At 44.8% G+C, this 24,532-nt stretch overlaps 1 protein-coding gene across 1 annotated transcript in view; it reads right to left on the bottom strand.

Annotated features, from left to right (window-relative positions):
- The window catches only part of myo10l3 (myosin X, like 3), a 122,766-nt gene that overhangs the window by 49,662 nt on the left and 48,572 nt on the right, over window positions 1–24,532 (bottom strand). Inside the window, exons 12-14 of the mRNA XM_064975464.1 lie at window positions 10,049–10,129; window positions 9,166–9,290; window positions 8,018–8,132 (exon numbers count right to left, since the gene is read on the bottom strand). Coding sequence (XP_064831536.1) covers window positions 8,018–8,132; window positions 9,166–9,290; window positions 10,049–10,129 — 321 coding nt within the window. The remainder of the gene's footprint in view (window positions 1–8,017; window positions 8,133–9,165; window positions 9,291–10,048; window positions 10,130–24,532) is intronic.

Consider the following 24,532-nt stretch of genomic DNA (forward strand, 5'->3'; position numbering starts at 1 on the left):
GTCAGGTTTCAAGACTAGTCATTCAACTGAGACTGCTCTTCTCTGTATCACGGAGGCGCTCCGCACTGCTAAAGCTAACTCTCTCTCCTCTGCTCTCATCCTTCTAGACCTATCGGCTGCCTTCGATACTGTGAACCATCAGATCCTCCTCTCCACCCTCTCCGAGTTGGGCATCTCCGGCGCGGCCCACGCTTGGATTGCGTCCTACCTGACAGGTCGCTCCTACCAGGTGGAGTGGCGAGAATCTGTCTCCTCGCCACGCGCTCTCACCACTGGTGTCCCCCAGGGCTCTGTTCTAGGCCCTCTCCTATTCTCGCTATACACCAAGTCACTTGGCTCTGTCATAACGTCACATGGTCTCTCCTATCATTGCTATGCAGACGACACACAATTAATCTTCTCCTTTCCCCCTTCTGATGACCAGGTGGCGAATCGCATCTCTGCATGTCTGGCAGACATATCAGTGTGGATGACGGATCACCACCTCAAGCTGAACCTCGGCAAGACGGAGCTGCTCTTCCTCCCGGGAAGGACTGCCCGTTCCATGATCTCGCCATCACGGTTGACAACTCCATTGTGTCCTCCTCCCAGAGCGCCAAGAACCTTGGCGTGATCCTGGACAACACCCTGTCGTTCTCAACCAACATCATGGCGGTGGCCCGTTCCTGTAGGTTCATGCTCTACAACATCCGCAGAGTACGACCCTGCCTCACACAGGAAGCGGCGCAGGTCCTAATCCAGGCACTTGTCATCTCCCGTCTGGATTACTGCAACTCGCTGTTGGCTGGGCTCCCTGCCTGTGCCATTAAACCCCTACAACTCATCCAGAATGCCGCAGCCCGTCTGGTGTTCAACCTTCCCAAGTTCTCTCACGTCACCCCGCTCCTCCGCTCTCTCCACTGGCTTCCAGTTGAAGCTCGCATCCGCTACAAGACCATGGTGCTTGCCTACGGAGCTGTGAGGGGAACGGCACCGCAGTACCTCCAGGCTCTGATCAGGCCCTACACCCAAGCAAGGGCACTGCGTTCATCCACCTCTGGCCTGCTCGCCTCCCTACCATTGAGGAAGTACAGTTCCCGCTCAGCCCAGTCAAAACTGTTCGCTGCTCTGGCCCCCCAATGGTGGAACAAACTCCCTCACGACGCCAGGACAGCGGAGTCAATCACCACCTTCCGGAGACACCTGAAACCCCACCTCTTCAAGGAATACCTAGGATAGGATAAGTAATCCTTCTCACCACCCCCCTTAATGATTTAGATGCACTATTGTAAAGTGGCTGTTCCACTGGATGTCAGAAGGTGAATTCACCAATTTGTAAGTCGCTCTGGATAAGAGCGTCTGCTAAATGACTTAAATGTAAATGTAAATGTAATAAACTACCACTACAGGGTCAACAAACTACCACTACAGGGTCAACAAACTACCACTACACGGTCAATAAACTACCACTACACGGTCAATAAACTACCACTACACGGTCAATAAACTACCACTACACGGTCAATAAACTACCACTACAGGGTCAACAAACTACCACTACACGGTCAATAAACTACCACAATACTACACAGTCCATAAACTAACACTACACTGTCAATAAACTACCACTACACTGTCAACAAACTACCACTACACTACACGGTCAATAAACTACCACTACACTACAGTCAATAAACTACCACTACACTACAGTCAATAAACTACCACTACACTACAGTCAATAAACTACCACTACACGGTCAACAAACTACCACTACACTACACGGTCAATAAACTACTACAGGGTCAACAAACTACCACGACACGGTCAACAAACTATCACTACAGGGTCAATAAACTACCACTACAGGGTCAATAAACTACCACTACACTACACGGTCAATAAACTACCACTACACGGTCAATAAACTACCATTACAGGGTCAATAAACTACCACTACATTACAGGATCAATAAACGACCACTACACGGTCAATAAACTACCACTACACTTCACGGTCAATAAAATACCACCACACGGTTAATAAACTACCACTACAGGGTCAATAAACTACCACTACATTACATGGTCAATAAACTATCACTACAGGGTCAATAAACTACCACTACAGGGTCAACAAACTACCACTACACGGTCAATAAACTACCACTACACGGTCAATAAACTACCACTACACGGTCAATAAACTACCACTACAGGGTCAACAAACTACCACTACAGGGTCAACAAACTACCACTACAGGGTCAACAAACTACCACTACAGGGTCAACAAACTACCACTACAGGGTCAATAAACTACCACTACACGGTCAATAATCTACCATTACACGGTCAATAAACTACCACTACAGGGTCAACAAACTACCACTACACGGTCAATAAACTACCACTACACGGTCAATAAACTACCACTACACGGTCAATAAACTACTACAGGGTCAACAAACTACCACGACACGGTCAATAAACTACCACTACACGGTCAATAAACTACCACTACACGGTCAATATACTACCGCTACATTACACGGTCAACAAACTACCACTACATTACACGGTCAACAAACTACCACTACAGGGTCAACAAACTACCATTACACGGTCAATAAACTACCACTACACGGTCAATAAACTACCACTACACGGTCAATAAACTACGCCAACACTACAGGGTCAACAAACTACCACTACACGGTCAATAAACTACCAAAACAGGGTCAACAAACTACCACTACAGGGTCAACAAACTACCACTACAGGGTCAACAAACTACCACTACAGGGTCAAAAAACTACCACTACAGGGTCAACAAACTACCACTACAAGGTCAATAAACTACCACTACATTACACGGTCAATAAACTACCACTACACGGTCAATAAACTACCATTACAGGGTCAATAAACTAAAACTACATTACACGGTCAATAAACTACCACTACACTACACGGTCAATAAACTACCACTACACGGTCTATAAACTACCACTACACGGTCAATAAACTACCACTACAGGGTCAATAAACTACCACTACAGGGTCAATAAACTACCACTACACGGTCAATAAAATACCACTACATTACATCGTCAATAAACTATCACTACAGGGTCAATAAACAAACACTACACGGTCAATAAACTACCACTACAGGGTCAATAAACTACAACTACAGGGTCAATAAACTACCACTCCACTACACGGTCAATAAACTACCACTACACTACACGGTCAATAAAATACCACTACATTACATCGTCAATAAATTATCACTACAGGGTCAACAAACTACCACTACATTACAGGGTCAACAAACTACCACTACAGGGTCAATAACCTACCACTACTCTACACGGTCAATAAACTACCACTACAGGGTCAAAAAACTACCACTACATTACACGGTCAACAAACTACCACTACAGGGTCAACAAACTACCACTACAGGGTCAACAAACTACCACTACAGGGTCAACAAACTACCACTACAGGGTCAACAAACTACCACTACAGGGTCAACAGACTACCACTACAAGGACAATAAACTACCACTACATTACACGGTCAATAAACTACCACTACACTACACGGTCAATAAACTACTACAGGGTCAACAAACTACCACGACACGGTCAATAAACTACCGCTACATTACACGGTCAACAAACTACCACTACATTACACGGTCAACAAACTACCACTACAGGGTCAACAAACTACCACTACACGGTCAATAAACTACCACTACACGGTCAACAAACTACCACTACACGGTCAACAAACTACCACTACACGGTCAACAAACTACCACTACAGGGTCAACAAACTACCACTACAGGGTCAACAAACTACCACTACAGGGTCAACAAACTACCACTACAGGGTCAACAAACTACCACTACAGGGTCAACAAACTACCACTACAGGGTCAACAAACTACCACTACAGGGTCAACAAACTACCACTACAGGGTCAACAAACTACCACTACAGGGTCAACAAACTACCACTACAGGGTCAACAAACTACCACTACAGGGTCAACAAACTACCACTACAGGGTCAACAAACTACCACTACAGGGTCAACAAACTACCACTACAGGGTCAACAAACTACCACTACAAGGTCAATAAACTACCACTACATTACACGGTCAAAAAACTACCACTACATTACACGGTCAATAAACTACCACTACAGGGTCAACAAACTATCACTACACTACACGGTCAATAAACTACTACAGGGTCAACAAACTACCACGACACAGTCAACAAACTACCACTACATTACAGGGTCAACCAACTACCACTACAGGGTCAACAAACTACAACTACAGGGTCAATAAACTACCACTCCACTACACGGTCAATAAACTACCACTACACTACACGGTCAATAAAATACCACTACATTACATCGTCAATAAATTATCACTACAGGGTCAACAAACTACCACTACATTACAGGGTCAACAAACTACCACTACATTACAGGGTCAACAAACTACCACTACAGGGTCAATAACCTACCACTACTCTACACGGTCAATAAACTACCACTACAGGGTCAAAAAACTACCACTACATTACACGGTCAACAAACTACCACTACAGGGTCAACAAACTACCACTACAGGGTCAACAAACTACCACTACAGGGTCAACAAACTACCACTACAGGGTCAACAAACTACCACTACAGGGTCAACAGACTACCACTACAGGGTCAACAAACTACCACTACAAGGTCAATAAACTACCACTACATTACACGGTCAAAAAACTACCACTACATTACACGGTCAATAAACTACCACTACAGGGTCAACAAACTATCACTACACTACACGGTCAATAAACTACTACAGGGTCAACAAACTACCACGACACAGTCAACAAACTACCACTACATTACAGGGTCAACCAACTACCACTACAGGGTCAACAAACTACCACTACAGGGTCAACAAACTACCACTACAGGGTCAACAAACTACCACTACAGGGTCAACAAACTACCACTACACGGTCAATAAACTACCACTACACGGTCAACAAACTACCACTACAGGGTCAACAAACTACCACTACAGGGTCAACAAAGTACCACTACAGGGTCAACAAACTACCACCACACTACACGGTCAATAAACTACCAATACAGGCTCAATAAACTACCACTACAGGGTCAACAAACTACCACTACAGGGTCAACAAACTACCACTACAGGGTCAACAAACTACCACTACAGGGTCAATAAACTACCACTACAGGGTCAATAAACTACCACTACATTACACGGTCAATAAACTACCACTACAGGGTCAACAAACTACCACTACAGGGTCAACAAACTACCACTACAGGGTCAACAAACTACCACTACAGGGTCAACAAACTACCACTACAGGGTCAACAAACTACCACTACAAGGTCAATAAACTACCACTACATTACACGGTCAAAAAACTACCACTACATTACACGGTCAATAAACTACCACTACAGGGTCAACAAACTATCACTACACTACACGGTCAATAAACCACTACAGGGTCAACAAACTACCACGACACAGTCAACAAACTACCACTACATTACAGGGTCAACCAACTACCACTACAGGGTCAACAAACTACCACTACAGGGTCAACAAACTACCACTACAGGGTCAACAAACTACCACTACACGGTCAATAAACTACCACTACACGGTCAACAAACTACCACTACAGGGTCAACAAACTACCACTACAGGATCAACAAACTACCACTACAGGGTCAACAAACTACCACCACACTACACGGTCAATAAACTACCAATACAGGCTCAATAAACTACCACTACAGGGTCAACAAACTACCACTACAGGGTCAACAAACTACCACTACAGGGTCAACAAACTACCACTACAGGGTCAATAAACTACCACTACAGGGTCAATAAACTACCACTACAGGGTCAATAAACTACCACTACATTACACGGTCAATAAACTACCACTACAGGGTCAACAAACTACCACTACAGGGTCAACAAACTACCACTACAGGGTCAATAAACTACCACTACAGGGTCAACAAACTACCACTACAGGGTCAACAAACTACCACTACAGGGTCAACAAACTACCACTACACGGTCAATAAACTACCACTACACGGTCAATAAACTACCACTACACGGTCAATAAACTACCACTACACGGTCAATAAACTACCACTACACGGTCAATAAACTACCACTACACGGTAAACAAACTACCACTACACGGTCAACAAACTACCACTACAGGGTCAATAAACTACCACTACACGGTCAACAAACTACCACTACACGGTCAACAAACTACAACTACACGGTCAACAAACTACCACTACAGGGTCAACAAACTACCACTACACGGTCAATAAACTACCACTACAGGGTCAATAAACTACCACTACAGGGTCAACAAACTACCACTACACGGTCAATAAAATACCACTACATTACACGGTCAATAAACTAGCACTACAGGGTCAATAAACTACGACTGCAGGGTCAATTGAGCAGAGAATGAGATCCTCAGATCTCTAATCACAAGGCACAGCACTTTCTGTCTCAATGTATATTTCAATTCAAAGGGCTTTATTGGCATGGGAAACATATGTTAACATTGCCAATGCAAGTGAACTAGGTAATAAACAAAAGCGAAATAAACAACACAAATTAACAGTAAACATATTACACTCACAAAAGTGCCAAAAGAATACAAGATTTCAAATGTCATATTATGTTAATAGTTCAAACACAAAAGGGAAAATTAACATAAATATGGGTTGTATTTACAATGGTGTTTGTTCTTCACTGGTTGCCCTTTTCTTGTGGCACAGCTGTGAACGACCTGAGAGACAAGGCAAGAAGGGCCTTCTATGCAATCAAAAGGAACATAAAATTCAACATACCAATTAGGATCTGGCTAAAAATACTTGAATCAGTCATAGAGCCCATTGCCCTTCATGGTTGTGAGGTCTGGGGTCCGCTCACCAACCAAGACTTCACAAAATGGGACAAACACCAAATTGAGACTCTGCACACAGAATTCTGCAAAAATATCCTCCTTGTACAACGTAGAACACCAAATAATGCATGCAGAGCAGAATTAGGCCGATACCCAATAATGATCAAAATCCAGAAATGCACCGTTACAGTGTGTCACGGATCAAACACTCAGTTAGAGGTGTCCTGCACCCTATTACAGTGTGTCACGGATCAAACACTCAGTTAGAGGTGTCCTGCACCCTATTACAGTGTGTCACAGATCAAACACACTCAGTTAGAGGTGTCCTGCACCCTATTACAGTGTGTCACAGATCAAACACACAGTTGGAGGTGTCCTGCACCCTATTACAGTGTGTCACAGATCAAACACTCAGTTAGAGGTGTCCCTATTACAGTGTGTCACGGATCAAACACTCAGTTAGAGGTGTCCTGCACCCTATTACAGTGTGTCACGGATCAAACACTCAGTTAGAGGTGTCCTGCACCCTATTACAGTGTGTCACGGATCAAACACTCAGTTAGAGGTGTCCTGCACCCTATTACAGTGTGTCACGGATCAAACACTCAGTTAGAGGTGTCCTGCACCCTATTACAGTGTGTCACGGATCAAACAAAGTTAGAGGTGTCCTGCATCAATAAGTAAGATACCCAGACAGATACTCATGGCGCCAGACAGATGTCCATGGCGCCAGACAGATGTCCAATACGTGGCTGATGAGGAAGGCTTGTAAAGATGAAGCAAAGATGAAGCCCTATGTAAGGAAGAGAAGACCTGATATTTCATCTGATCCTGTCCCAGCTGTGGGTTTGTTGTTATCCTGAAGCTGATGCTCCATTCGGTCCCTGTTCTTATAATCTATAACATGTAACTCGACCCTGTTCAACCCTGTAAACCCCTGGGTCACAGGACATGCAGCAGAGTACGCCGTGTAAGAGATGCGTTGTCAGAGCCACAGGGCCAGTGTACCTTAGTCTTCCCCAGCTGCCAGTCTATCTTGGCGGGGTCGTATGAAATCAGCAGCTCTGTGCACCTCCCTCTCTGGTCGTCTGTTGGATGCTTGTCTTTCAGGATCATCTTGTACCTGTACAGGGAACAGAGACGCACACAGGTCAGACACGGATCCGACGGGTCAGACACGGATCCAACACGGATCCGACGGGTCAGACACGGATCCAACGGGTCAGACACGGATCCGACGGGTCAGACACGGATCCAACGGGTCAGACACGGATCCGACGGGTCAGACACGGATCCAACACGGATCCAACGGGTCAGACACGGATCCAACACGGATCCAACGGGTCAGACACGGATCCGACGGGTCAGACACGGATCCAACGGGTCAGACACGGATCCGACGGGTCAGACACGGATCCAACGGGTCAGACACGGATCCGACGGGTCAGACACGGATCCAACCGGTCAGACACGGATCCAACCGGTCAGACACGGATCCGACGGGTCAGACACGGATCCAACACGGATCCGACGGGTCAGACACGGATCCGACGGGTCAGACACGGATCCGACGGGTCAGACACGGATCCGACGGGTCAGACACGGATCCGACGGGTCAGACACGGATCCAACCGGTCAGACACGGATCCGACGGGTCAGACACGTATCCGACGGGTCAGACACGGATCCAACGGGTCAGACACGGATCCAACACGGATCCAACGGGTCAGACAAAGAGCCGACGGGCCAGACAAATCAAACGGGCCAGACATGTCGAAGGAGCACAACATGACATGACACCCAGACAGTTGACAGCAGCACAATAGGAAATCAACACGAGCTCAATGACCCAGGTGAACACTGAGTCCACATGTTCTGCTGTTTTGTAAGAGGGTAGACAGGCCAACATGAGCCTTGGTGGTGCACAGCGGAGGAGGCACAGTGGGTAGCCATGCCATTGACCCTGATCACAGAGTATATCCCCGGCGTTCGACACCCAGCAGGTGATTCTACACGTTGAAACCCCGGCGTTCGACACCCAGCAGGTGATTCTACACGTTGAAACCCCGGCGTTCGACACCCAGCAGGTGATCTACCGGGAGACGGTGACGTTAGTCTGTCTTCCCTGTCAAAAGACCATTGTCCGTTTTTCTCACCTGCTGTAGAAGTCTGTGAAGGTCCTGCGGACAGGGAACCCAGCCCTGCGGATCTTCACGGTCTCCAACATCCCAGAATACCTCAGCTGGTTCAGGACCACTTCTGGGTCAAACATGTTGGCGTTCTGAGAAGTACAAAACACACTGAATTACTTTTCAACTCTAACTCTGTGAGAATATAAAAACAGCAGCAGTCATATGACTGGTATAGTTAACAGTACAGAGGCAACACACAACAGTACTGTGCTCGTCTTACAGGAGGGAACAGACAACAGTACTGTGCTCGTCTTACAGGAGGGAACAGACAACAGTACTGTGCTCGTCTTACAGGAGGGAACAGACAACAGTACTGTGCTCGTCTTACAGGAGGGACGATACAAGGTGTTTAGGAGCTAGAATTCTGTTACATGTCCTTAACCCACAGGATCGTTTCAGTCCGGTATAAATCAACTCCATTGTTCTCAGCTGCTCTGTTCTGACTCTGTCATGTTGTTCCTCAGTGCTGCTTATCGCACTGCACAATCACTTAACTCTGATTCACATCTCACTGGCTGTGTGTGTGTGTGTGTGTGTGTGTGTGTGTGAGACAATAGCATTCCCTGTGACACAGCTAAGCCCCCCCCAGAGACAACAGCATTCCCTGTGATACAGCTAAGCCCCCCCCCAGGGACAACAGCATTCCCAGCCGGGACAAGGCAGCAGACCCACCTTGTCCATGTTGGGTTGAATACTGAATGACCCACCATGTCCATGTTGGGTTGAATACTGAATGACCCACCATGTCCATGTTGGGTTGAATACTGAATGACCCACCTTGTCCATGTTGGGTTGAATACTGAATGACCCACCTTGTCCATGTTGGGTTGAATACTGAATGACCCACCTTGTCCATGTTGGGTTTGATGCAGCGCACAAAGAAAGGGTTGGAGGCACTCAGAGTGTTCATCAAGGAATGGAGAGAGTCCTGCAGAAACACAACACCACATCGAGATACGGGATCAGAAACACAACACCACATCTAGATACGGGATCAGAAACACAACAACACATCGAGATACGGGATCAGAAACACATCACCACATCTAGATACGGGATCAGAAACAACATCTAGATACGGGATCAGAAACACAACAACACATCTAGATACGGGATCAGAAACACAACAACACATCTAGATACGGGATCAGAAACACATCTAGATACGTGATCAGAAACACAACACCACATCTAGATACGGGATCAGAAACACATCTAGATACGGGATCAGAAACACATCTAGATACGGGATCAGAAACACAACACCACATCTAGATACGGGATCAGAAACACAACACCACATCTAGATACGGGATCAGAAACACAACAACACATCTAGATACGGGATCAGAAACACAACAACACATCTAGATACGGGATCAGAAACACAACACCACATCTAGATACGGGATCAGAAACACATCTAGATACGGGATCAGAAACACATCTAGATACGGGATCAGAAACACATCTAGATACGGGATCAGAAACACATCTAGATACGGGATCAGAAACACAACACCACATCTAGATACGGGATCAGAAACACATCTAGATACGGGATCAGAAACACAACACCACATCTAGATACGGGATCAGAAACACAACAACACATCTAGATACGGGATCAGAAACACAACACCACATATAGATACGGGATCAGAAACACAACACCACATCTAGATACGGGATCAGAAACACAACACCACATCTAGATACGGGATCAGAAACACAACACCACATCTAGATACGGGATCAGAAACACAACTAGATACGGGATCAGAAACACATCTAGATACGGGATCAGAAACACAACAACACATCTAGATACGGGATCAGAAACACAACAACACATCTAGATACGGGATCAGAAACACAACACCACATCTAGATACGGGATCAGAAACACATCACCACATCTAGATACGGGATCAGAAACACAACACCACATTGAGATACGGGATCAGAAACACAACATCGAGATACGGGATCAGAAACACAACACCACATCTAGATACGGGATCAGAAACACAACACCACATCGAGATAAGGGATCAGAAACACAACACCACATCTAGATACGGGATCAGAAACACAACACCACATCTAGATACGGGATCAGAAACACATCTAGATACGGGATCAGAAACACAACACCACATCTAGATACGGGATCAGAAACACAACACCACATCGAGATACGGGATCAGAAACACAACATCGAGATACGGGATCAGAAACACAACACCACATCTAGATACGGGATCAGAAACACATCACCACATCTAGATACGGGATCAGAAACACAACACCACATCGAGATACGGGATCAGAAACACAACATCGAGATACGGGATCAGAAACACATCACCACATCTAGATACGGGATCAGAAACACAACACCACATCGAGATACGGGATCAGAAACACAACATCGAGATACGGGATCAGAAACACAACACCACATCGAGATACGGGATCAGAAACACAACATCGAGATACGGGATCAGAAACACAACACCACATCTAGATACGGGATCAGAAACACAACACCACATCGAGATACGGGATCAGAAAGACAACACCACATCTAGATACGGGATCAGAAACACAACACCACATCTAGATACGGGATCAGAAACACATCTAGATACGGGATCAGAAACACAACACCACATCTAGATACGGGATCAGAAACACAACACCACATCGAGATACGGGATCAGAAACACAACATCGAGATACGGGATCAGAAACACAACACCACATCTAGATACGGGATCAGAAACACATCACCACATCTAGATACGGGATCAGAAACACAACATCGAGATACGGGATCAGAAACACAACATCGAGATACGGGATCAGAAACACAACACCACATCTAGATACGGGATCAGAAACACAACACCACATCTAGATACGGGATCAGAAACACAACACCACATCGAGATACGGGATCAGAAACACAACATCGAGATACGGGATCAGAAACACAACACCACATCTAGATACGGGATCAGAAACACAACACCACATCGAGATACGGGATCAGAAACACAACACCACATCTAGATACGGGATCAGAAACACAACACCACATCTAGATACGGGATCAGAAACACATCTAGATACGGGATCAGAAACACATCTAGATACGGGATCAGAAACACAACACCACATCGAGATACGGGATCAGAAACACAACATCGAGATACGGGATCAGAAACACAACACCACATCTAGATACGGGATCAGAACACATCACCACATCTAGATACGGGATCAGAAACACAACACCACATCGAGATACGGGATCAGAAACACAACATCGAGATACGGGATCAGAAACACAACACCACATCTAGATACGGGATCAGAAACACAACACCACATCTAGATACGGGATCAGAAACACAACACCACATCGAGATACGGGATCAGAAACACAACATCGAGATACGGGATCAGAAACACAACACCACATCTAGATACGGGATCAGAAACACAACACCACATCGAGATACGGGATCAGAAACACAACACCACATCTAGATACGGGATCAGAAACACAACACCACATCTAGATACGGGATCAGAAACACATCTAGATACGGGATCAGAAACACAACACCACATCTAGATACGGGATCAGAAACACAACACCACATCGAGATACGGGATCAGAAACACAACATCGAGATACGGGATCAGAAACACAACACCACATCTAGATACGGGATCAGAAACACATCACCACATCTAGATACGGGATCAGAAACACAACACCACATCGAGATACGGGATCAGAAACACAACATCGAGATACGGGATCAGAAACACAACACCACATCTAGATACGGGATCAGAAACACAACACCACATCTAGATACGGGATCAGAAACACAACACCACATCGAGATACGGGATCAGAAACACAACATCGAGATACGGGATCAGAAACACAACACCACATCTAGATACGGGATCAGAAAAACAACACCACATCGAGATACGGGATCAGAAAACAACACCACATCTAGATACGGGATCAGAAACACAACACCACATCTAGATACGGGATCAGAAACACATCTAGATACGGGATCAGAAACACAACACCACATCTAGATACGGGATCAGAAACACAACACCACATCTAGATAAGGGATCAGAAACACAACACCACATCTAGATACGGGATCAGAAACACAACACCACATCTAGATACGGGATCAGAAACACAACACCACATCTAGATACGGGATCAGAAACACAACACCACATCTAGATACGGGATCAGAAACACAACACCACATCTAGATACGGGATCAGAAACACAACACCACATCTAGATACGGGATCAGAAACACAACACCACATCGAGATACGGGATCAGAAACACAACACCACATCTAGATACGGGATCAGAAACACATCTAGATACGGGATCAGAAACACAACACCACATATAGATACGGGATCAGAAACACAACACCACATCTAGATAAGGGATCAGAAACACAACACCACGTCTAGATACGGGATCAGAAACACAACACCACATCTAGATACGGGATCAGAAACACATCTAGATACAGGATCAGAAACACAACACCACATCTAGATAAGGGATCAGAAACACAACACCACATCTAGATACGGGATCAGAAACACAACACCATATCTAGATACGGGATCAGAAACACAACATCTAGATACGGGATCAGAAACACAACACCACATCTAGATACGGGATCAGAAACACAACACCACATCTAGATACGGGATCAGAAACACAACACCACATCTAGATACGGGATCAGAAACACAACACCACATCTAGATAAGGGATCAGAAACACAACACCACATCTAGATACGGGATCAGAAACACAACACCACATCTAGATACGGGATCAGAAACACAACACCACATCTAGATACGGGATCAGAAACACAACACCACATCTAGATACGGGATCAGAAACACATCTAGATACGGGATCAGAAACACAACACCACATCTAGATACGGGATCAGAAACACAACACCACATCTAGATAAGGGATCAGAAACACAACACCACATCTAGATAAGGGATCAGAAACACAACACCACATCTAGATACGGGATCAGAAACACAACACCACATCTAGATACGGGATCAGAAACACAACACCACATCTAGATACGGGATCAGAAACACAACACCACATCTAGATACGGGATCAGAAACACAACACCACATCTAGATACGGGATCAGAAACACAACACCACATCTAGATACGGGATCAGAAACACAACACCACATCTAGATACGGGATCAGAAACACAACACCACATCTAGATACGGGATCAGAAACACAACACCACATCGAGATACGGGATCAGAAACACAACACCACATCTAGATACGGGATCAGAAACACATCTAGATACGGGATCAGAAACACAACACCACATATAGATACGGGATCAGAAACACAACACCACATCTAGATAAGGGATCAGAAACACAACACCACGTCTAGATACGGGATCAGAAACACAACACCACATCTAGATACGGGATCAGAAACACATCTAGATACAGGATCAGAAACACAACACCTAGATACGGGATCAGAAACACAACACCACATCTAGATACGGGATCAGAAACACAACACCACATCTAGATACGGGATCAGAAACACAACAACACATCTAGATACGGGATCAGAAACACAACAACACATCTAGATACGGGATCAGAAACACAACACCACATCTAGATACGGGATCAGAAACACATCTAGATACGGGATCAGAAACACAACACCACATCGAGATACGGGATCAGAAACACAACATCGAGATACGGGATCAGAAACACAACACCACATCTAGATACGGGATCAGAAACACATCACCACATCTAGATACGGGATCAGAAACACAACATCGAGATACGGGATCAGAAACACAACATCGAGATACGGGATCAGAAACACAACACCACATCTAGATACGGGATCAGAAACACAACACCACATCTAGATACGGGATCAGAAACACAACACCACATCGAGATACGGGATCAGAAACACAACATCGAGATACGGGATCAGAAACACAACACCACATCTAGATACGGGATCAGAAACACAACACCACATCGAGATACGGGATCAGAAACACAACACCACATCTAGATACGGGATCAGAAACACAACACCACATCTAGATACGGGATCAGAAACACATCTAGATACGGGATCAGAAACACATCTAGATACGGGATCAGAAACACAACACCACATCGAGATACGGGATCAGAAACACAACATCGAGATACGGGATCAGAAACACAACACCACATCTAGATACGGGATCAGAAACACATCACCACATCTAGATACGGGATCAGAAACACAACACCACATCGAGATACGGGATCAGAAACACAACATCGAGATACGGGATCAGAAACACAACACCACATCTAGATACGGGATCAGAAACACAACACCACATCTAGATACGGGATCAGAAACACAACACCACATCGAGATACGGGATCAGAAACACAACACCACATCGAGATACGGGATCAGAAACACAACATCGAGATACGGGATCAGAAACACAACACCACATCTAGATACGGGATCAGAAACACAACACCACATCGAGATACGGGATCAGAAACACAACACCACATCTAGATACGGGATCAGAAACACAACACCACATCTAGATACGGGATCAGAAACACATCTAGATACGGGATCAGAAACACAACACCACATCTAGATACGGGATCAGAAACACAACACCACATCGAGATACGGGATCAGAAACACAACATCGAGATACGGGATCAGAAACACAACACCACATCTAGATACGGGATCAGAAACACATCACCACATCTAGATACGGGATCAGAAACACAACACCACATCGAGATACGGGATCAGAAACACAACATCGAGATACGGGATCAGAAACACAACACCACATCTAGATACGGGATCAGAAACACAACACCACATCTAGATACGGGATCAGAAACACAACACCACATCGAGATACGGGATCAGAAACACAACATCGAGATACGGGATCAGAAACACAACACCACATCTAGATACGGGATCAGAAAAACAACACCACATGGAGATACGGGATCAGAAAAACAACACCACATCTAGATACGGGATCAGAAACACAACACCACATCTAGATACGGGATCAGAAACACATCTAGATACGGGATCAGAAACACAACACCACATCTAGATACGGGATCAGAAACACAACACCACATCTAGATAAGGGATCAGAAACACAACACCACATCTAGATACGGGATCAGAAACACAACACCACATCTAGATACGGGATCAGAAACACAACACCACATCTAGATACGGGATCAGAAACACAACACCACATCTAGATACGGGATCAGAAACACAACACCACATCTAGATACGGGATCAGAAACACAACACCACATCTAGATACGGGATCAGAAACACAACACCACATCGAGATACGGGATCAGAAACACAACACCACATCTAGATACGGGATCAGAAACACATCTAGATACGGGATCAGAAACACAACACCACATATAGATACGGGATCAGAAACACAACACCACATCTAGATAAGGGATCAGAAACACAACACCACGTCTAGATACGGGATCAGAAACACAACACCACATCTAGATACGGGATCAGAAACACATCTAGATACAGGATCAGAAACACAACACCACATCTAGATAAGGGATCAGAAACACAACACCACATCTAGATACGGGATCAGAAACACAACACCATATCTAGATACGGGATCAGAAACACAACATCTAGATACGGGATCAGAAACACAACACCACATCTAGATACGGGATCAGAAACACAACACCACATCTAGATACGGGATCAGAAACACAACACCACATCTAGATACGGGATCAGAAACACAACACCACATCTAGATAAGGGATCAGAAACACAACACCACATCTAGATACGGGATCAGAAACACAACACCACATCTAGATACGGGATCAGAAACACAACACCACATCTAGATACGGGATCAGAAACACAACACCACATCTAGATACGGGATCAGAAACACATCTAGATACGGGATCAGAAACACAACACCACATCTAGATACGGGATCAGAAACACAACACCACATCTAGATAAGGGATCAGAAACACAACACCACATCTAGATAAGGGATCAGAAACACAACACCACATCTAGATACGGGATCAGAAACACAACACCACATCTAGATACGGGATCAGAAACACAACACCACATCTAGATACGGGATCAGAAACACAACACCACATCTAGATACGGGATCAGAAACACAACACCACATCTAGATACGGGATCAGAAACACAACACCACATCTAGATACGGGATCAGAAACACAACACCACATCTAGATACGGGATCAGAAACACAACACCACATCTAGATACGGGATCAGAAACACAACACCACATCGAGATACGGGATCAGAAACACAACACCACATCTAGATACGGGATCAGAAACACATCTAGATACGGGATCAGAAACACAACACCACATATAGATACGGGATCAGAAACACAACACCACATCTAGATAAGGGATCAGAAACACAACACCACGTCTAGATACGGGATCAGAAACACAACACCACATCTAGATACGGGATCAGAAACACATCTAGATACAGGATCAGAAACACAACACCTAGATACGGGATCAGAAACACAACACCACATCTAGATACGGGATCAGAAACACAACACCACATCTAGATACGGGATCAGAAACACAACAACACATCTAGATACGGGATCAGAAACACAACAACACATCTAGATACGGGATCAGAAACACAACACCACATCTAGATACGGGATCAGAAACACAACATCTAGATACGGGATCAGAAACACAACACCACATCTAGATACGGGATCAGAAACACAACACCACATCGAGATACGGGATCAGAAACACAACATCGAGATACGGGATCAGAAACACAACACCACATCTAGATACGGGATCAGAAACACATCACCACATCTAGATACGGGATCAGAAACACAACACCACATCGAGATACGGGATCAGAAACACCACATCTAGATACGGGATCAGAAACACATCACCACATCTAGATACGGGATCAGAAACACAACACCACATCGAGATACGGGATCAGAAACACAACATCGAGATACGGGATCAGAAACACAACACCACATCTAGATACGGGATCAGAAACACAACACCACATCTAGATACGGGATCAGAAACACAACACCACATCGAGATACGGGATCAGAAACACAACATCGAGATACGGGATCAGAAACACAACATCGAGATACGGGATCAGAAACACAACACCACATCTAGATACGGGATCAGAAACACAACACCACATCGAGATACGGGATCAGAAACACAACACCACATCTAGATACGGGATCAGAAACACAACACCACATCTAGATACGGGATCAGAAACACATCTAGATACGGGATCAGAAACACAACACCACATCTAGATACGGGATCAGAAACACAACACCACATCGAGATACGGGATCAGAAACACAACATCGAGATACGGGATCAGAAACACAACACCACATCTAGATACGGGATCAGAAACACATCACCACATCTAGATACGGGATCAGAAACACAACACCACATCGAGATACGGGATCAGAAACACAACATCGAGATACGGGATCAGAAACACAACACCACATCTAGATACGGGATCAGAAACACAACACCACATCTAGATACGGGATCAGAAACACAACACCACATCGAGATACGGGATCAGAAACACAACATCGAGATACGGGATCAGAAACACAACACCACATCTAGATACGGGATCAGAAAAACAACACCACATGGAGATACGGGATCAGAAAAACAACACCACATCTAGATACGGGATCAGAAACACAACACCACATCTAGATACGGGATCAGAAACACATCTAGATACGGGATCAGAAACACAACACCACATCTAGATACGGGATCAGAAACACAACACCACATCTAGATAAGGGATCAGAAACACAACACCACATCTAGATACGGGATCAGAAACACAACACCACATCTAGATACGGGATCAGAAACACAACACCACATCTAGATACGGGATCAGAAACACAACACCACATCTAGATACGGGATCAGAAACACAACACCACATCTAGATACGGGATCAGAAACACAACACCACATCTAGATACGGGATCAGAAACACAACACCACATCGAGATACGGGATCAGAAACACAACACCACATCTAGATACGGGATCAGAAACACATCTAGATACGGGATCAGAAACACAACACCACATATAGATACGGGATCAGAAACACAACACCACATCTAGATAAGGGATCAGAAACACAACACCACGTCTAGATACGGGATCAGAAACACAACACCACATCTAGATACGGGATCAGAAACACATCTAGATACAGGATCAGAAACACAACACCACATCTAGATAAGGGATCAGAAACACAACACCACATCTAGATACGGGATCAGAAACACAACACCATATCTAGATACGGGATCAGAAACACAACATCTAGATACGGGATCAGAAACACAACACCACATCTAGATACGGGATCAGAAACACAACACCACATCTAGATACGGGATCAGAAACACAACACCACATCTAGATACGGGATCAGAAACACAACACCACATCTAGATAAGGGATCAGAAACACAACACCACATCTAGATACGGGATCAGAAACACAACACCACATCTAGATACGGGATCAGAAACACAACACCACATCTAGATACGGGATCAGAAACACAACACCACATCTAGATACGGGATCAGAAACACATCTAGATACGGGATCAGAAACACAACACCACATCTAGATACGGGATCAGAAACACAACACCACATCTAGATAAGGGATCAGAAACACAACACCACATCTAGATAAGGGATCAGAAACACAACACCACATCTAGATACGGGATCAGAAACACAACACCACATCTAGATACGGGATCAGAAACACAACACCACATCTAGATACGGGATCAGAAACACAACACCACATCTAGATACGGGATCAGAAACACAACACCACATCTAGATACGGGATCAGAAACACAACACCACATCTAGATACGGGATCAGAAACACAACACCACATCTAGATACGGGATCAGAAACACAACACCACATCTAGATACGGGATCAGAAACACAACACCACATCGAGATACGGGATCAGAAACACAACACCACATCTAGATACGGGATCAGAAACACATCTAGATACGGGATCAGAAACACAACACCACATATAGATACGGGATCAGAAACACAACACCACATCTAGATAAGGGATCAGAAACACAACACCACGTCTAGATACGGGATCAGAAACACAACACCACATCTAGATACGGGATCAGAAACACATCTAGATACAGGATCAGAAACACAACACCTAGATACGGGATCAGAAACACAACACCACATCTAGATACGGGATCAGAAACACAACACCACATCTAGATACGGGATCAGAAACACAACAACACATCTAGATACGGGATCAGAAACACAACAACACATCTAGATACGGGATCAGAAACACAACACCACATCTAGATACGGGATCAGAAACACAACATCTAGATACGGGATCAGAAACACAACACCACATCTAGATACGGGATCAGAAACACAACACCACATCTAGATACGGGATCAGAAACACAACACCACATCTAGATACGGGATCAGAAACACAACACCACATCTAGATACGGGATCAGAAACACAACACCACATCTAGATACGGGATCAGAAACACAACACCACATCTAGATACGGGATCAGAAACACAACACCACATCGAGATACGGGATCAGAAACACAACACCACATCGAGATACGGGATCAGAAACACAACACCACATCGAGATACGGGATCAGAAACACAACACCACATCTAGATACGGGATCAGAAACACATCTAGATACGGGATCAGAAACAACACCACATCTAGATAAGGGATCAGAAACACAACACCACATCTAGATACGGGATCAGAAACACAACACCACATCTAGATACGGGATCAGAAACACAACACCACATCTAGATACGGGATCAGAAACACAACACCACATCTAGATACGGGATCAGAAACACAACACCACATCTAGATACGGGATCAGAAACACAACACCACATCTAGATACGGGATCAGAAACACATCTAGATACGGGATCAGAAACACAACACCACATCTAGATACGGGATCAGAAACACAACACCACATCTAGATACGGGATCAGAAACACAACACCACATCTAGATACGGGATCAGAAACACATCAACACATCTAGATACGGGATCAGAAACACAACACCACATCTAGATACGGGATCAGAAACACAACACCACATCTAGATACGGGATCAGAAACACAACACCACATCTAGATACGGGATCAGAAACACAACACCACAACTAGATACGGGATCAGAAACACAACACCACATCTAGATACGGGATCAGAAACACAACACCACATCTAGATACGGGATCAGAAACACAACACCACATCTAGATACGGGATCAGAAACACATCACCACATCTAGATACGTGATCAGAAACACAACACCACATCTAGATACGTGATCAGAAACACAACACCACATCTAGATACGGGATCAGAAACACAACACCACATCTAGATACGGGATCAGAAACACAACAACACATCTAGATACGGGATCAGAAACACAACACCACATCTAGATACGGGATCAGAAACAACATCTAGATACGGGATCAGAAACACAACACCACATCTAGATACGGGATCAGAAACACAACACCACATCTAGATACGGGATCAGAAACACAACACCACATCTAGATACGGGATCAGAAACACAACACCACATCTAGATACGGGATCAGAAACACAACACCACATCTAGATACGGGATCAGAAACACAACACCACATCTAGATACGGGATCAGAAACACAACACCACATCTAGATACGGGATCAGAAACACATCTAGATACGGGATCAGAAACACAACACCACATCTAGATACGGGATCAGAAACACAACACCACATCTAGATACGGGATCAGAAACACAACACCACATCTAGATACGGGATCAGAAACACATCAACACATCTAGATACGGGATCAGAAACACAACACCACATCTAGATACGGGATCAGAAACACAACACCACATCTAGATACGGGATCAGAAACACAACACCACATCTAGATACGGGATCAGAAACACAACACCACAACTAGATACGGGATCAGAAACACAACACCACATCTAGATACGGGATCAGAAACACAACAACACATCTAGATACGGGATCAGAAACACAACACCACATCTAGATACGGGATCAGAAACAACATCTAGATACGGGATCAGAAACACAACACCACATCTAGATACGGGATCAGAAACACAACACCACATCTAGATACGGGATCAGAAACACAACACCACATCTAGATACGGGATCAGAAACAACATCTAGATACGGGATCAGAAACACAACACCACATCTAGATACGGGATCAGAAACACAACACCACATCTAGATACGGGATCAGAAACACAACACCACATCTAGATACGTGATCAGAAACACAACACCACATCTAGATACGGGATCAGAAACACAACACCACATCTAGATACGGGATCAGAAACACAACAACACATCTAGATACGGGATCAGAAACACAACACCACATCTAGATACGGGATCAGAAACACAACACCACATCTAGATACGGGATCAGAAACACAACACCACATCTAGATACGGGATCAGAAACACAACACCACATCTAGATACGGGATCAGAAACACAACACCACATCTAGATACGGGATCAGAAACACAACACCACAACTAGATACGGGATCAGAAACACAACACCACATCTAGATACGGGATCAGAAACACAACAACACATCTAGATACGGGATCAGAAACACAACACCACATCTAGATACGGGATCAGAAACAACATCTAGATACGGGATCAGAAACACAACACCACATCTAGATACGGGATCAGAAACACAACACCACATCTAGATACGGGATCAGAAACACAACACCACATCTAGATACGGGATCAGAAACAACATCTAGATACGGGATCAGAAACACAACACCACATCTAGATACGGGATCAGAAACACAACACCACATCTAGATACGGGATCAGAAACACAACACCACATCTAGATACGTGATCAGAAACACAACACCACATCTAGATACGGGATCAGAAACACAACACCACATCTAGATACGGGATCAGAAACACAACACCACATCTAGATACGGGATCAGAAACACAACACCACATCTAGATACGGGATCAGAAACACAACACCACATCTAGATACGGGATCAGAAACACAACACCACATCTAGATACGGGATCAGAAACACAACACCACATCTATTGGAATTGTGATACAGTGAATTTTAAGTGAAATAATCTGTCTGTAAACAATTGTTGGAAAAATGACTTGTGTCATGCACAAAGTAGATGTCCTAACCGACTTGCCAAAACTACAGTTTGTTAACAAGAAATTTGTGATTGAAAAATGAGTTAAATGACTCCAACCTAAGTGTATGTAAACTTCCAACTGAAACTGTTTTTACGGAATCAGAAACATAATATCTAGAGATTGATACAGGACCAGCATCAAGAGGCAACCTCAATACAACAGATTCACACACAATGGCTCTGGTCTCCTAGGGTCCTCATCTCCTGCTGACCAGGGTGTTTACAGGCTCTGGCCTCCTAGGGTCCTCATCTCCTGCTGACCAGGGTGTTTACAGGCTCTGGCCTCCTAGGGTCCTCATCTCCTGCTGACCAGGGTGTTTACAGGCTCTGGTCTCCTAGGGTCCTCATCTCCTGCTGACCAGGGTGTTTACAGGCTCTGGCCTCCTAGGGTCCTCATCTCCTGCTGACCAGGGTGTTTTCAGGCTCTGGCCTCCTAGGGTCCTCATCTCCTGCTGACCAGGGTGTTTACAGGCTCTGGCCTCCTAGGGTCCTCATCTCCTGCTGACCAGGGTGTTTACAGGCTCTGGCCTCCTAGGGTCCTCATCTCCTGCTGACCAGGGTGTTTACAGGCTCTGGCCTCCTAGGGTCCTCATCTCCTGCTGACCAGGG

Source organism: Oncorhynchus masou, chromosome 10, assembly GCF_036934945.1.
Source record: "Oncorhynchus masou masou isolate Uvic2021 chromosome 10, UVic_Omas_1.1, whole genome shotgun sequence".
NCBI classification, from domain to species: Eukaryota; Metazoa; Chordata; class Actinopteri; order Salmoniformes; family Salmonidae; genus Oncorhynchus; species Oncorhynchus masou.